General features: G+C 42.9%; 3 protein-coding genes and 2 non-coding genes across 12 annotated transcripts; 4 read left to right on the top strand and 1 right to left on the bottom strand.

Moving 5' to 3' along the window:
• The first annotated feature begins 278 nt into the window (after nt 1-278).
• LOC136498273 (small ribosomal subunit protein uS4y) lies at nt 279-2,726 on the top strand. Its single transcript, XM_066494222.1, has 3 exons — nt 279-414; nt 1,046-1,427; nt 2,338-2,726. Exons 1-3 carry the CDS (start codon nt 387-389, stop codon nt 2,507-2,509), a joined length of 582 nt encoding a protein of 193 aa, XP_066350319.1. The 5' UTR covers nt 279-386; the 3' UTR covers nt 2,510-2,726.
• On the top strand, nt 1,649-1,738 carry LOC136512271 (small nucleolar RNA Z161/Z228). Its single transcript, XR_010773020.1, has one exon. It is a non-coding gene; the product is annotated as a small nucleolar RNA Z161/Z228 (small nucleolar RNA).
• On the top strand, nt 1,804-1,891 carry LOC136512285 (small nucleolar RNA Z162). The gene has a single exon (XR_010773023.1). It is a non-coding gene; the product is annotated as a small nucleolar RNA Z162 (small nucleolar RNA).
• A 1,135-nt stretch (nt 2,727-3,861) lies between the features above and the next one.
• On the bottom strand, nt 3,862-5,541 carry LOC136498263 (uncharacterized). The gene is made up of 3 exons (XM_066494211.1): nt 5,231-5,541; nt 5,080-5,129; nt 3,862-4,933 (listed from the first exon to the last, which is right to left on the bottom strand). Exons 1-3 carry the CDS (start codon nt 5,427-5,429, stop codon nt 4,076-4,078), a joined length of 1,107 nt encoding a protein of 368 aa, XP_066350308.1. The 5' UTR covers nt 5,430-5,541; the 3' UTR covers nt 3,862-4,075.
• A 3,328-nt stretch (nt 5,542-8,869) lies between these two features.
• On the top strand, nt 8,870-15,614 carry LOC136498221 (uncharacterized). Of its 8 annotated transcripts, none has more exons than XM_066494191.1 (17): nt 8,870-9,039; nt 9,167-9,229; nt 9,789-9,884; nt 10,004-10,067; nt 10,262-10,334; nt 11,086-11,131; nt 11,211-11,321; nt 12,116-12,182; nt 12,423-12,513; nt 12,732-12,792; nt 12,878-13,008; nt 13,096-13,213; nt 13,394-13,517; nt 14,360-14,461; nt 14,533-14,601; nt 14,910-15,073; nt 15,188-15,614. In XM_066494191.1, exons 1-16 carry the CDS (start codon nt 8,968-8,970, stop codon nt 14,966-14,968), a joined length of 1,347 nt encoding a protein of 448 aa, XP_066350288.1. In that variant the 5' UTR covers nt 8,870-8,967; the 3' UTR covers nt 14,969-15,073; nt 15,188-15,614. The 8 variants fall into 8 exon arrangements, with proteins under 8 accessions (XP_066350288.1, XP_066350286.1, XP_066350280.1 ...); XM_066494189.1 differs by having other exon boundaries at nt 9,789-9,905; XM_066494183.1 differs by having other exon boundaries at nt 8,872-9,039; nt 9,789-9,911; nt 15,224-15,614.
• The last annotated feature ends 312 nt before the right edge of the window (nt 15,615-15,926 follow it).

The following is a 15,926-nucleotide window of genomic DNA, read 5'->3' as shown; positions in this document are numbered from 1 at the left end:
AGCGAAACTTACAAAGATGTTACAGGTTAACCTAATCCCCTAGGTCGCTCTTAACCATGTGTATATATTCACTCTGAGACACCGAGTGCTAAGATAATAAATTAGGGTTTTGCCTATGGTGTGTTTTTCAAATCAAAGTAATAATAAAACTAAACTAGAAATGAGAAACTGTACCACCGGAGGACCGTGAGGATAACCAGCCCAGGCCAACGCAAAAAGGCCCACAAAGGTTGGCCCATATAACCTTAAGCGCTAGGGTTAGGTTTTAGCGCCTCCTCTATAAGAACGCCGCCTCCACGGTCTCCCTCGCCTTCCCCCTCACAAGTTGCACACCTCGCGGCGGCGGCGACCGAGACCGTCGGCGGGCGGCGGAGGCAGCGTCAGCCATGGTGCACGTGAGCTTCTATCGCAACTGTAAGCGACCAGCTGCTTGCCTCCCTATTGTCATGATCCGTTTGATCTCATAGTAGCGTAATGGTGGTAGGATCTGATGTTGAGGACTAACTATGTTCTGGCGGTAGGTTCTAATGTCGAGGACTATCTTTGTTCTTTGTTATTTGAATCTGGAAGATAGCGTCTGAAATACCTCACTGTATTTCTACTCTGGAAACGAATGTTTCATGCCCACTAAGAGACTTACAGTCAAATATAGTTTGGTGGTCTGAGTGCTTAACAGTGTCTGGTTAGTCTGTTAGGCTGTTATTTATCATCATCAATATAGAAACTTTAAAAGCAAAAGCTTCGTTATAGTGATTTCATTTTAGAATGCTCGCCAAGTTGTTTGGATTCAGGAATTATTTCTAAATCTATTTAACTTATTTATTTCATGTATGTATTCTTTGCTGAGCCTGAGCTTCATCATAAACAGACAAACATTAGTGTTGGATAAATGAATCGATAGATTGTGATTGCCGTACTGTTACTTTAGAGCTGCTGTGTTTTGCTGAATGCTGATGCTCAGAATCTCATCATTATGTATTTTGTTCATTCCAACAATGCCATCATTATTTATTTTGCTCATTCCAACAATGTGTGTCTTACACAGATGGTAAGACTTTCAAGAAGCCAAGGCGTCCGTATGAGAAGGAGCGCCTTGATGCTGAGCTGAAATTGGTGGGTGAGTATGGCTTGAGGTGCAAGCGTGAGCTGTGGCGTGTGCAGTATGCCCTCAGCCGCATCCGAAATGCTGCAAGGGAGCTGCTCACCCTCGATGAGAAGAATCCCCGCCGTATCTTTGAGGGCGAGGCACTCCTGCGCCGCATGAACCGCTATGGTCTTCTTGGCGAGGGCCAGAACAAGCTTGATTATGTGCTTGCGCTCACTGTTGAGAACTTCCTGCAGCGCCGCCTTCAGACCATTGTCTTCAAGAATGGCATGGCGAAGTCCATTCATCATGCTCGTGTGCTCATCAGGCAACGCCACATTAGGTACAAACAATAACATTTCTTCCCCTGGAGATTATGTTTTTGTCATATTACGATTAACTAGTAACACATTTACTTGAACAGGCTTATGTCATGGAATGTGTAGTGTTTACATCTATATTTTACTGGATAACTTCTCTTACAATGTTGGGGGTGTATATCAATTTGTGTTATCACACTGGTTATAAGTATTGTGAATTAAACTATCTTCCTGTTTGTGTTTTGGGCCATATGAAGAGAAACTTTATGCAACTCACGACGGTCGTCTGAGACACTTTGTGTGTAATGTTGCAGTCATGTTTTCTCTGATGCTCCCTTTGTCTTCGTTTCTGAGGCATTTTTGTGTTTCTTTCTTGTGAGGTGCATTTGGTATATTATAGGTGGCACAGTGAGGAACTAATTTTGCTAATGTATCTATGAGGTCAAAAGGCCAGTGAATCAAATGTCCTTTTCATTCTGAGTGCCAATATTTTTGTTTTTTTTTTGCTTTTGCTGCATACAGCTCCTGATGTGAGAACTACGCAAACTGACTTAGTGACTCTGTCAACCTGGTTTACTGCTGATTAGTTTATTTCTTATTTTTACCAAATATTGCTATAATGCACACAACCTTGTATTTTCATCTGGGCTACTTTCAAGCTATTGTTACCTGAGTCTTGCTGCTTAACTAGTTTGGATGTATGATGCATTTAAGTTTTCTTGGTTTTAATGCAAATACATCAACAGGATTGATTTTTGTGTACTCTTTGGAATCCACACCAATGGTGCCCATTTCATTGAATCATACCTGTTGGGATTATGATATTTTTTTCAGCTCTTCTGTATGCATTGTTTTCCCAATTGCTTGTTCAATAGCATACATTATTTTTCGGCAGCATTTTTACTTAAATGTAACTCAAATCTATTTCTGCAGAGTTGGGAGGCAACTTGTCAACATTCCCTCATTCATGGTGAGAGTTGACTCAGAGAAGCACATTGACTTCTCCCTTACCAGCCCACTTGGTGGTGGTGAACCTGGAAGGGTGAAGAGAAAGAACTCAAAGAAGGCTTCTGGTGGAGGCGGTGATGATGAGGAGGAAGAGTGATCATAGCTCCCTGTTTTGTTAGGGCCTAATTTTGCTGGCTTTGTTAGGACCTAATTTTGTTACATGAAAACAAAAGTTGGCTGCCGAGGGTTGTCTGAAATTGCAATTTAAATTCGTGAGAAGTGTAATTGCTGAGACTCTTCATTGCCGAAGTTGTTTATCGATGAACATGTTAATTCAGTGAGAATTCAAAGGAATGTTTGCACTGTTTCTTAAACGAGGTCCATTCACTTCGCGTCAGGAAGATATTAGTGTGTACTCCTGTGTATGAATCTGGGCGATGTTGTTTCAAAGTTTTTTTTTATTGATATATAGCAATGGACTTAGGGCCTGTTTTGTTTGGTTGGACCCGAGTCTATTTTAGGCTGTGAGCCAAATAGACCCTTGTTCCATTGTCATTTCGAATTCTACTGTGATTTCAAACGAACTCGTTACACAAATTTTATTGTCAAACGCTAATTTTTAACCACAATTAATCTGATAGTAGTAGTGATGTTGGTGTAGGTGATACATAAATATTGAAACGACCTTTTTATTTTCTGCTATGGTTTGTTAGCGTAGCACAGTATATAACTATATACCGTCAGTAGTCAAACTTTGTGTTCTAAGATCATGTCGAATGGATAATTTTGCGTTAAATTCAAAACATTCCGCTTTGATGACAGTGTATATACATATGGTAACTAAATTGTTTTTTTTGTTGTGTAAAGGAACTAAATTTGTTAGGAGGACATACGTTTTTGTTTTCTTAATCTGTATTAAAATCTCTAGGACAGGTTGAGTATTCATCACACATTGCACCCTAACGAGTTGTTCGGCTGATGGTTTCTGTGGCTGATAAGTCAGCTGAAACTGATTTGTTGTGAGAGAAAAACATTGTTTCATGGCTGATAAGTTTGCATCGTTGATTGGCCTGCTTTCCTGGTAAATAAATCACACAAAAAGAGCAGCTTGAAATTTCGCCATTTCTTTTGTTTTTGCAATTTCACCATTTCCTTTGTTTTTCGTAGTGATGTAATCATGAAACGGAAACAAGTTTGGATATGAAGTTGTCATTTGAAAGTGGTATTCATATAAGACATCATTCAATGGCAGAAATGTTAACTAGATAAACTTTGGATGAAATGCAGGGCAACCATACATTTTTGTTGCAATTTCTAAGCTAAAAGAGATGGGAAGCCTGCTTTTCCTTGTAAATAAGTCACACGAAAAGAGCTACTTGAATTTTTGCCATTTCTCTTGTTTTTGCAATTCTGCCATTTCCTTTTGTTTTCGGTGATGTAATCATGAAAATGAGACATTTTGGATATGAAATGGAATTGTCATTTGAAAGTGGTACTACTATTTATGGGTTCATCTAAAGAAATCATTCATTGGCAGAAATGTTAACTAGAAACTTTGGATGAAATCCAACCATACATTTTTGTTGCAACTTCTAAGCTAAAAGAGAGGCGAAGCTTGCTCAATTACACAAGATTCTGAACCCTTATTACTACTTGCAACAAGCTATCATCAGTCTAGCACTCACCTCCATGAGGCATCAGGCACGAGAGCTACTAGTAGTTTCTACTTCTTGATGGAGAACTTGTAGAGCATGTAGTGCTTGTAGAGCTGGCCAAGGCGGTACACCTCTGCCGGGAAGCCCGGCTCGTGCACGGCGTCCGGGTAGTCCTGCGTCTCCAGGCACATCCCGCCGTGCTTGGCGTAGACGGCGCCGTCCTTGCCCTGGTCGCCCTTGAGGAAGTTGCCCGTGTAGAACTGCAGGCCCGGCTGGTTCCCCCACAGCTCCATGACGCGGCCGGAGTGGGCCTCGCTGACCACGGCCACCTTGCGCACGCCCTGCCCGTCCGTCTCGCCGTCCAGCACGTAGTTGATGTCGTACCCACCGCCCTCGACCTGCGCGATGCGCGCGCCGAGCGCCGCCGGGGCGCGGAAGTCGAAGGGCGTGCCGGCGACGGGGGTGACGGCGCCCGTCGGGATGAGGTCCGCGCCCACGGGCGTGACCGCGTTCGCGAAGATCTGGACGGCGTGGCCCAGGACGTCGCCGCTGCCGTGGCCGCGGAGGTTCCAGTACGTGTGCTGCGCCAGGTTCACCGGCGTGGGCTTGTCCAGCGGCCGCGCGTACATGGTGACGCTGTACGAGTAGTCGCCGTCGATCTTGTAGGTGACGAGCACGTCGAGGTTCCCCGGGAACCCCTGCTCGCCATCGTAGCTGCGGTAGGCGAAGATGATGTGGGGAAATTCCCCCGTGACGCGCTCCCGCACGGACCAGAACACCTGGTTGAACCCGCGGTGGCCGCCGTGCAGCGTGTTGTTGCCGTCGTTCCGGTACGTGTGGTAGGCGCGGTCCCTGATGGTGAACCGCCCGCCGGCGATCCGGTTCGCCACGCGCCCCACCAGCGCGCCGAAGTAGGTCGTGTCGTTCTGTTTCGGTTTCAGTTTGCCAACAATACAATACAGTGATCATTAAACAAACACGACAAACAGCTGATCACATTTCCCATTAAAATCCCAAGGAAGAAGGAGAAAAAGATGACATGCATGCATGGGATTCAGTTTAGTATTCTCACCACGTAAGATCCGATGTCCTTGTAGCCAAGAACGACGTCGTCGATGTGCCCTGCAGCAGCCAGAAATTAAACAGATCGAATCACACGCAAAGATCAGGCACAAGAATCTATGGAGACGACGGGATCATCGAGCCATGCATGCATTGCTCACCGTTCTTGTCGGGGAGTCTGACGGCGAGGATGGTGGCGCCCCAGTTGGTGACGACCATGGAGAACTCGCCCCGCCGCAGCTCGTAGAACCCCAGGGACTGCTTCCCTCGCTTCCTCGCCTCCACGCCGCCACTCCCGAGCACCACCAACACGACGGCCACGCACAGGCACAGCAGCAGGACTCTCTTCGCTCCGGCCATTCTTGACCGATCGCGTCGACGATGCCTCAGCTAACAATCTACTCCTCTGATCTAATTGACCCAACTCTCTACACACCGCAGTATCTATCTGCACTGCAGCTCTGGATGCTCTCCCACCGAGATGTGATTGCCTATTTATATTTATAGAGGACGATGGACGACGACGATCTAGCTGAGCCACTAGGATTCCGGAGGAGTGTGATTGTCCTAGTCAACACTCAACAGGATCTATCTCATCGCCTCTTTCCCGTTCGCCGCCAAATCAGATAACGGGCGCCGATATAATCTGCAGGTAGTTCTAACCGCTGCAAATTGACCAGTCAAATCCCCGGCGCACTCGCGGACCCGATCCGCCTCCTCGGTCCTTAACGGGTCATGTTTTACGGACAGGCGGGCCTCCTCCTAACCTAACCCGACCCGCAGACCGGCCACGGCTAGCGAAGAAGGAGAAAATTGAAAATTTGCCCTCATCGGAGGTGGGCTTCGCCCAAATGCCATAAGTTTGTGGGCTTCGCTGAAATGCTCTTATGAAACGAGTCCAACACGTTATAATGCTATTTTAAGATTTAAAGTCCACTTTTAATATTTTTCACCCAAAATTTTAGCCTCAACTGACCATTTTACTCCCGAGCTCATTGACCCTTGCCCTCTCATCTCTCCCCCTCTCGTTCTCTCGCTCGTGGTAACGGCAGAGTGCTGTCGCCCCAAGCCACCCCCACCCCCGCGCTGTGCCCCTGGGCCGAGCCTCGCCGCCGCCATCCGCCCCCAAGACGGCTCCCTGCCCCAGGCGAAGGCGGCCCCAGCCAAGCCGCCCGTCCGCGCCAGGCCGCCGTCGCCCGATCGCACGTCACGCCTCCCTACGTCCCGCAGTCCAAGACGCGCGCCCGCCTTCGAAGCCTCAGCCACCGCGCCAACTCCAGGCAGGCACCGCCACCGCCCCGACACGTCTACGCTAGCCCGCCGGCGCCGCCACGAGCAAGTCCCCGCTCTCCTCGTCGTTGGATCTACGGCCGCTGGTCCTGCCCGTCCGGGTGCTCTTCCCCAGTCCACCGCCGCACACGCCAGGCTATGGGTGAGGGTTCGTCTAGTTCGTCGTTCATCCCAACAGCTGTCGTTTCTTTGTATCCACTTGGCCCTAGTGGGATCCCCTAATTCCATACCCAGAATGTGGTGATAAAGTAGTGGAATGCAAATCCTGGAAGAACAATGGTAGAATTTTCTTCAAATGCGTAAACTACAGTGAATTTGTGAGTATATATTGCCCTGTTGTTTATTGTCATATACAACCTATGTATGTGGACATGTATTTCGATCATGAAATTGTAATGCCGACTGTTGTAACGTAAATGGTACCTACGTGTTGTGTGAACCTTTATGAAATCTACTATATTTCTGGAATGTTATTGTGATCATAAAATTGTTTCAAAATTTCTGGAATTGCGGCAAGTGGTCTGATGCATGCAAGTCATTTTTGCAGATAGAGATTTTGATGCCTGCAAGTGTTTTCTGTAGTATGATACGAATTTGGTGCGCCTGCATATAAATTTCTGTCAGAAAAGCAATATGTAGAAGCCATCATGCAACCAACGAGCATCCATTTATGCAAGTCTACAGATTTAAGGATCATCCTGATCTGAACCGCTGGTTTGACAATCATTTTGATATGCACAGGTTCTAAATTTTGTGTGAATTTCAGGTTCAACAGCAACAGCAACTTCATGTCTACAGCAGTAGTCGCTGCTTTTGTTCAGCGGCATGATGTGCACCAGGCTTGAGATAGATTCAGTTCAAACACAGCTTGCCGATTTTCCCCATTTCTGTGTTCCAGCGCCCAGCTTTTCTGTCCTTTTTTCAATTCAGTTCCAGCACAGCTGAACGTGAAACTGAAGTGATCACATATGAATGCTGTGTTTTTTATGTGTATAAACTGACGCTGCAAAAGGCTGCATAGTTTGTTTTTTTGCGAGGAAAAAAGCAACAAGATCAACAGAAAGTTGCAAGCTGAGCTAGGTTGACAGAACATGTGTAGATTCAGTACCATGGTTAACTCAGATAACAAGGCCAGACAACGGCAAAAAAAAAATGTGACAATAGCAAACACCTATTTAACATATATTTCAGTTTCTTGTTTACAATCAGCCAATCACTAATTGCAATAATCAAACTAGTGCCACGAGCTGAAACTAGTGTTGCCAATTGATCACAGATGAATAGGCAGTTCACAAAATCATCTGTGCATATTGGCATCCAACTAGCAGCAAAAGCTAACTAATCAGTACTAATACAACACAGTTCTAGAACATAATCTTTGCTTCACTTGCTAATAAGCACTACCATACCTAAAAGAACTATGACAGTCATGACTAAACAGAGCACCACCACCAACTGGACCAGATCGATAAGCTTGTCCATCTTGATATAGATCCTATCTTCATAAAAAATCTTGCTTTTAAGCTTCGTTTCTTCTTGACATTTAGTTTCACCATGACCTTCTAATGGCACTGCAACTAGCAAATCTTCTTTAAGCTTCTTTACGACTACATTCTTGTACTCTTCCAACCACCTAAAGAATGGACATTTCTTCACTGTCTGTGAAAATGACAATACATAACATAGTTTATTAATCACTGTATGTGGAAATGACAATACATAACATAGTTTATTAATCCAAACCTTGACACAGTACCTAGTTTATCTAGTTGTATATGACAATAAATAATAGAGCAATATATACTCACAAATTCATTATAGTTTACGCATTTCAAGAAAATTCTGTCGTTGTTCTTCCAGGATTTGCATTCCACTACTTTATCACCACATTCTGGCATGGAATCAGAGGGATCCCACTAGGGCCAAGTGGATACAGAGAAACGACAGCCGTTGGGATGAACAACGAACTAGACGAACCCTCACCCATAGCCTGGCGTGTGCGGCGGTGGCCTAGGGAAGAGCACCCGACGGGTAGGACCAGCGGCTGCAGATCCAGCGATGGGGAGAGCGGGGACCTGCTCGTGGCGGCGCCAGCAGGCTAGCGTAGACGTGTCGGGGCGGCGGCGGCTCCTACCTGGAGTTGGCGCGGTGGCTGAGGCTTCGGAGGCGGGCGCACATCTTGGACTATGGGACGCAGGGAGGCGCGGTGCGCCTGGTGACGTGCGGTCGGGGGACGGCGGCCTGGCGCGGACGAGCGGCTTGGCTGGGGCCGCCTTCGCCTGGGGCAGGGAGCTGTCTTGGGGGCAGATGGCGGCGGCGAGGCTCGGCCTGGGGGTGGGGGCGGCCTAGGGCGGCGGTGCTCAGCCGTTACCGCGAGCGAGAGAACGAGAGAGAGAGAGATGAGAGGGCAGAGGTCAATGAGCTCAGGGGCAAAATGATAAGTTCAGACTAAAATTTTGAATGAAAAATATTAAAAGTGAATTTAAATCTTAAAATTACGTTACCTTAAGGCCATTTCAGCGAAGCCATTTGGGCGGAGGTCACCTCCACGAGGGCAAATTTCCAATTTTCTCGCGAAGAAGGGTTCCTCTGACCGGGCGAGGCTACCATGGCGGCGCCTGACCCCGAGACGGCGGCGGCGCTGCGGGCGGAGGTCGCCACGCTGCGGATGCGCGTACAGGTGTGGAACCCTAGCTGCAGTTGGGATTTCTGCTTGCTATATATGTGTCTTCGACTTCGCCTAATTGTTGCCATGCATGAGTTCCGTACGTTTTTCTCCTCCTAAATTGTGGGTTGGGTGTGGCTAGGAGCTGGAGGCAGAGAACCAGAGGCTGGCCAGGATTGCTTCGAGCTGTACCTGCGGATTCAAGGTGACGCTCTTCACTCTCTTACGGCTGCAAAGATATGCTAGAGGGGTTTTGTTCCTTAAGCCTTATAGACACAAGGGATCTGACAATCGGATTAGTTGTTTCCTTACGATCTTATGCCATTTTAACCTTTTGGAGGGCAATAACTAATATAGTGTGAGGTATCGGTACAATTTGCAATAACTATTCCATGCGATTACTTGTTGGCTGGAAAATGAAAGCTAAAAGAAAGTTTCTGTTCCATGGGATATCTGTACAATTTGACAACCGGATTAGTTGTTTCCTTACATGCTAATAGAAAGTTTCTGTTCTTTTATCATTATGTTAGATTATTGTCCTTAATATTGGCTGTTACCATGACTATCTGAAAACGAATTTCGATATATCTTTATGGCAATCCTCAGCACTGTTATATGCATACTCATATGAATGCGTGGAACTCAAAAGCGTGATTCATCATCCGCACAAGATTCAACACTGTTATAAGCAAGTCAATGTACTGCATATCTTGTACCATGAGGTTCTTGTTGTTGATACTTTGCCTAACTTTATTCTTCTATAGGAGGACAGTGTTGGATCCATTACTACACAGCATAATGGGAAATTTCATCAAAGTGGCCCTTTGGAGAAAGATTTGAGCTTTCCATTTGATCACACAGTAATATCCACTGCAAATGAAGTACATGTACATATTATCGAAGAAATTCTTATCTGATCTAGTTCATCTTGTTGTGAGCATTATATTATATGATTAATGTGTTTGCCTTTGACCTTCAGTGCAACAGAAATGCAGAGGGCAATGGTTTGCCTGATGATTCAGGCAAAAGTAATAAAAGAAGAGGTACTACTGTGCTAAATACACCTATTTTAGGGAAAAAAATTATTATGAGAAATGATGTTTGCTTTCATGATGTTCAGTATGTGCGTACCGTGGTTCGCCTCTAGTTTTCCTTTTCCCCTTGACTATTGGAAACATTAACTACATTACAACTGTTCTGTAGAATTTTACTGATTTTTTATTTATTTAATGCACAGGTCGCAATGTGGGGATTTTAAGTCACTGCCCAAAGCGACTAGTTGCTCTAAAAGTCATGTACTTTGGCCAGAGGTGTGTTATCCTCTGAATAGAGCATGCATACTTCATTTAGCCTGCCTATGAATTCTTCTTTTCAAAATTTTTGAATTGATAAACGTTTCTTTAGGGCCTGTTTGGATCACCTAATGGATTGTTGGAATCTGGATTGTGAATGGGATTATAATAATCTGGGTTGTTTGGATCCTTGGATTATAGGTGCTTGATTATAGGATTTGGTCTTTTGAGCACTCATAATCTCCTCAGGTTTGCGATAGATTATAGGATTCCAGTAGTCTGTTGATTGGATTATTATAACCCAACCCATAATCTAGGGTGTTTGGATCACCTAGAGATTTATTTTATCTTATTACTATAATCCAAAAAAGGTGATCCAAACAGGCCCAGTGGTTTATGGTGAATTCTTTCATTAGAATCCTACTACTCTCTGATCCAGTGGAAACAAACTACTATAATGCTGCATGTCAAGAGTTTTTTTCCCCTTAAACTGACTGTCTTTGTTGATCAAGTCATGTACTCATGTCAGTACTAAAAGCAATTGTTGTTATTCAATGTATTTACTACACTTCTTACATTTGATCCCAAACAAATAAAATATTTTAAAAAACCAATGTCCTTCTCTAATTTTAACATGTTTTAATTTTTCCTTAAAATATTTGACCTTCTCTTGGCATCTGCTCAGTTCTTAGCTGGTTCTTGTTCAAACTGTATTACTTGTGATCTGTCTTTTCTCCCTGTTCATATGACTCTGCTTGCTCTTGTGCAGATTCTATGGTTTTTCTTCTGAAGGTAACATTGAGCCAACAGTTGAGGTGATATCCCTGTTGAGCTGTTTGCTTTGCTATTTTCAAAGTCATTTCCTCAAGAAGCTCCATCTTCTTGTTTTGTCAGTCTGAGATATTTAAAGCACTGGAAAGAGCAAACCTTATGGTTGGCAGTAGGAAAGAAGCATGCTATTCGAGGTGTGGAAGAACTGACAAAGGAGTTTCTGCTACTGGACAGGTAGCTGCAGAATCCCTGTTATTCTGGCGAGTAACTCAAATGCCAGAGTCTAATGAAGCCTGTTTGATTATATGCTTCTTTATACTTGTAAATCATGGTCTTAGCTTTTATGTATTTTGGAGTAATACTTGGTACTGACTTTAATGCTATATAAAGAACACTTTTCAAAACTCCCAGGTATTCTGGAGCAATCCTTTGTCTCTGGTTTTCATGCTATTGGGAGCACCTGTCAGGGCTTATATGTGTTCTGATTTCTGAAGTAATGCTTGTGTCTGTTTTTAGTGCTAAAAATACAACTTTCGAGTGTTGACAACATGGTCACAAGAATCATGCCTATTGAACCAATACTTGTTGCTACTGATTATAGAAGTGATCACTATGTAACTTGGTAAATCCAGATAAAAAAACTTTCCCTTTTTTTATTTTCCCCTTCACATGGGTAGTCTTTAACAGGTTTCAAACTTGTATGAAACATTTTTATGTACCACATTGTAGAAGCTTTTTTTTATAAAGAATATAATTAGTATGGGATTTACAGAATGTTGACTGTATGCACTCTGCTGGAAATTGTTTCATTTTGTATTCTATAATTTTTTATTTGGTGGTGTGCTGAAATGGTTTAGGTTTTTCGCCGATGGTTTCCCTTATAAACTGGGTCAATTCTGTTTCTTCTAAATTGAAAGGCAGAGCTCCTGCCATAGCGTTAAAAAAAAAAGTGCTGAAATGGAGTTATCTGGATTCTGGAGTGGGCATTGTGCATTAAAGAGATATTTTACCTCTTTTCCAACATGCAGGTGATTTCCTTATATCTGCGATCGAACATAAAGGATGTTGGAGGGGACATGTTAGATGAAAGATCTGGTATGCTTCTGCCTTGTATTCCCTTAGTGGTGTTGTAGACACCAAGGAGTGACATGAGTAATGATATGATTTGTTTCTTAAACAACTTGCTATCTTGCTAAGGGGAAAACCTCGATCTTCCCCTATCAAATGCATTTTGTTTGCTCCTGTCCTAGTATCATATTTTCCTAGCAGATGTCTCAATTGCATCTTAGCTTCACTTGCAATTATTTTCTGTCACACTAAGATTTTTGTCCACAGAAATTGATTATGTGAAGGTATTGAATAGAATTCTTCCAAGAGATATACGTGTACTAGGTTGGTGTCCTGTTCCAGCAGGTTTTGATGCAAGGTTAGCTATGTTCCATGTTTTATATTGTTCTTTCTTCTTGCAAGGATAAATGTACTGTTTTGCAAACAAGCATATATGATATATCTATTTACAAGTGTTAATCCTAAGGAGATAAAGTGCTCCATCTTTTTGTGATCAGGTTATCATGTCCAGTTATATGATGTTACTCTGTGGTTGCTGATTGGCACTTGATTTTTTCTCCCACTGCTATTTTGCAGATTCACCTGTTTGAGCCGAGAATATAAATACTTATTTTGGAAGGGGGACTTGGATATATTGGTACTTACACTACCCTTGATATTTATACTTGCCCAATGAGTTAAGACTTGTCCATGTCTACTGAGCTACTTTCATTTGCAAGCAGGAAATGCAAAAAGCTGCATCCAAATTTATTGGAGAGCATGACTTCAGGAATTTTTGTAAGATGGATGCAGCAAATGTGAGTAAATACAGGCGGCGCATTACAGAATTTACTATTTCTGCATGTGACAGAAGGTTAAATTTACATTGTACTTGAACACTCATTTCATTTTGCATTTTAATATCCTCTAATGCCCAGTAAAAATGCTTCATATCTTCTAGGTCCAACAATCATGAGCTGTGCTCCATGATGATCAAGGGTACTGCTTTCCTGTGGCATCAAGTTCGCTGCATGGTAGCTGTGCTATTTCTAATAGGTCAAGGCCTTGAGTCACCATCTGTAAGTAAAATTTCCTCTTAAACTTCGTTTTGTCGAAGAGTCAATCACATGTTCCCTCAGGTCCATGCACTGTCGATACCCCATGCAAGAACTGGGTGTGATGTAGTTTTGGTGAAACCATGCTTGTACATGGCTTGGTAAGGATTTCTTACCTCTTTTAATTTTCTTATTTTACCGCAGGTAGTTGATTCACTATTGGATATTACGAAAACTCCTAGGAAACCTCAATATAAAATGGCGCCAGAGCTTCCATTGATTTTGCGATATTGTCTATTTGATAAAGCCAATTTTATGTGTTCATCAGGTTCGTCTTGTTAGACTTTTGGAGATCACTTTCAGAGATCATTCTTTAGCCATTGAGTATTATTTGATATGTTAATGTGTCCTCAAAACAAGATGTGTCACTTACTTGCTCACATGATCATATAATTTTACTTCGATGCGGACCAGTGACTGGACTCCTAGTAATTCCAAGGAAGGCCTTGACTCCCTAGTCACACTGGATGCTTGGATCCTTTGGAAACACTGTAATGAGTGTGTGTTCAATGGAGTCCTCCGATGTGTGCAACGAGTCCTTAGTCTAATCCTTGAAGAGGGGCATTATGGTGTTTAGCGGGTGCTAAAGGGTTTGGCGCGTCTTGATGCTTCTGGTTGAGCCTTGTAGTGTTTACTTCGATTTGGTTGGGGTCGCTCTTTCTTGTTTCCTCTATGGCTGGTCTCGCTCAGGACCTGAGTTGAGTTGTCTTAGTGTGTAGCTGTGTTGCATGTGTGTTGTAAACTTGTAACTATCATGTTTTCTTCTTCTTAATGCAATGATATGCAGCTATCCTGCATATTCGGGAAAAAATCCGTATAATTTACTTCCAGTTCTTGATTTAACTGAAAATGCTAGGTCTAGGCAATCCATTTCTTTTTTCTGCTTATGCTTTAAATGGGATCAACAGAATATAATTGTATCAGAAAACTTTTAACCATGGCATGATATTTTCAGCAAATTTAAGCAAGAAATTTGGAAAAAAGTATTCTCAGTTCAGTTCTCTTGTGTATAAAGCTAGACTCTCTGTTGTATTTTCTTCATTATTTGTTCACTGTATTTTTTGTCTTTTGTATGGGTATCAATTGTGATGGACTATCATTTGACTTCAGATGCCAGCCGGTCTCTGACTGAGCACTTAAACGATGAATATCATCATCATATGCTCCAAGCTGAAATATTTCACATAGCGTCCTCATGTTTACCTTTTCTAGGTACATAGAATCAAATATTTTCTTTGTTTTATTTGATACCCTAAAAATCTAAAAGTGAGATGCCACTGCAGAACCAAATTCATCAGAAACGCTTCAGAAGAAGAGGAACCATATTCCTGTCCTGTCACGACAAACAGAGCGTAAGTTTGTGATCTTTTTATGGGCTGAATATGCAGAATATTTCTCTTGTCATTTTGTTTCTATATGGAGAAACCAATGCTTTATGTGGGACCATCAGTTTCCACTATCATCTTGAATATTCTGACAGTATATTTGACTGTTGGTGGCCAATACTAACCATAAATTTAGCCCATTGTGCATGTGCACCTAATGTCCATCCCTATATAAGGACACTACAATACATTTTCAGTCTTCCAATGCAACGCTTAGTTTTAACATTTTCTCTTGGTACATCTGAAACAAATGTTTCCTGATTTTCTTATTTCAGCTTCTTATGAGGAACGTATATCAAAAGTCAAAACGAAGCTGGCTGATAATCTCAAGTAGAGCATCTGTTTTGAATTGTTACACCAATACTTTGAAGAGAACTGATGGAACTGTAGAAGATTTGTGCTTCTTAGTGCAAATTCTGCCACAACCAAAAGCCTACATGTATGCTCTGATAATTTTACTATTTTATTCACTCTGGAGCCATGCATTTGTTTTTCCATAAATACTTTGCTATTTTAGGAGGCAATCTCTTTATGCCAGTCTTCGCTTCTTAAGCTTGGCAGGTTTATGATGTGCATGGTTTGATGGCAGAATTGGATCTGTTAACATGTGGAGATGGAAACTATCAGGAAACGTGAGCTGATTGGATTTCACCATTTTGTGAGGTGCTAGAGCGTGCTGCCTATCTTAGATTATTAGCTGTTCTAGACGTCAGCAATTAGAATGTAGAACATATATACAGACTAAAACATATGAAGCCCCACATTTCGCGTATTGTCATGTTGTGCAATTCTCTTTCAAAATAGTGCAAGTGCGTTGTGCTTTTTCCTGAGTTCTTTGTAAAATAGTCTAGGAACCATGTAATTTTGTTCTCACATGCTGGTGTACCAAAACTGTACTAAGCATCCCTTGCAAAGAGGGGGCGGCAAAGCCCTCTTAAGTTTTAGTAAATGAGAAGCTATATAAGAAACATTTCATGTGAGTTCTGTATTTCCAGCTGGATTATTTAGGTTACTTGCATTCGCATTTAAGCAGCGTTCCTTATGTTACAACGAATGCACGTTACTTTGAGCCAGAATCATTTGGTTTCCCAAGTGGCCATCCATCCTTTCCTTGCTTCCAGGGCATCCCATTCATTGTGGTGACTGTCGTTGCTACAAGATGATGGCAAAGCTTTATTTTGCGCTGGTAGGTGTCATGTGGTTGTTGATGCTATCTGTTGGTACTCGTGCTCCGGGATTGCTGAGCCTTGCATTTTTCTTGTTCCCACGGGCAGCAAATCAAATGGGACAAG

The sequence above is a fragment of the Miscanthus floridulus genome, chromosome 1, assembly GCF_019320115.1.
Source record: "Miscanthus floridulus cultivar M001 chromosome 1, ASM1932011v1, whole genome shotgun sequence".
NCBI classification, from domain to species: Eukaryota; Viridiplantae; Streptophyta; class Magnoliopsida; order Poales; family Poaceae; genus Miscanthus; species Miscanthus floridulus.
Note: the sequence above shows the minus strand (reverse complement) of the source record. Positions and strands in the feature narration are given on the sequence as shown.

What these genes read in the sequence shown, in the direction of transcription:
- LOC136498273 (XM_066494222.1), top strand. Translation starts at nt 387, where the DNA reads ATGGTGCACGTGAGCTTCTATCGCAACT. An exon ending in CGTGAGCTTCTATCGCAACT is followed by an intron (nt 415 to 1,045) that starts GTAAGCGACCAG and finishes TGTCTTACACAG; the next exon opens with ATGGTAAGACTTTCAAGAAG. An exon ending in ATCAGGCAACGCCACATTAG is followed by an intron (nt 1,428 to 2,337) that starts GTACAAACAATA and finishes CTATTTCTGCAG; the next exon opens with AGTTGGGAGGCAACTTGTCA.
- LOC136498263 (XM_066494211.1), bottom strand. Translation starts at nt 5,429, where the DNA reads ATGGCCGGAGCGAAGAGAGTCCTGCTGCTGTGCCTGTGCGTGGCCGTC. An exon ending in CAGACTCCCCGACAAGAACG is followed by an intron (nt 5,130 to 5,230) that starts GTGAGCAATGCA and finishes TGGCTGCTGCAG; the next exon opens with GGCACATCGACGACGTCGTT. An exon ending in AGGACATCGGATCTTACGTG is followed by an intron (nt 4,934 to 5,079) that starts GTGAGAATACTA and finishes AAACCGAAACAG; the next exon opens with AACGACACGACCTACTTCGG.
- LOC136498221 (XM_066494183.1), top strand. Translation starts at nt 8,968, where the DNA reads ATGGCGGCGCCTGACCCCGAGACGGCGGCGGCGCTGCGGGCGGAGGTC. An exon ending in CAAAAGTAATAAAAGAAGAG is followed by an intron (nt 10,068 to 10,261) that starts GTACTACTGTGC and finishes TTTAATGCACAG; the next exon opens with GTCGCAATGTGGGGATTTTA. An exon ending in GAGTTTCTGCTACTGGACAG is followed by an intron (nt 11,322 to 12,115) that starts GTAGCTGCAGAA and finishes TCCAACATGCAG; the next exon opens with GTGATTTCCTTATATCTGCG.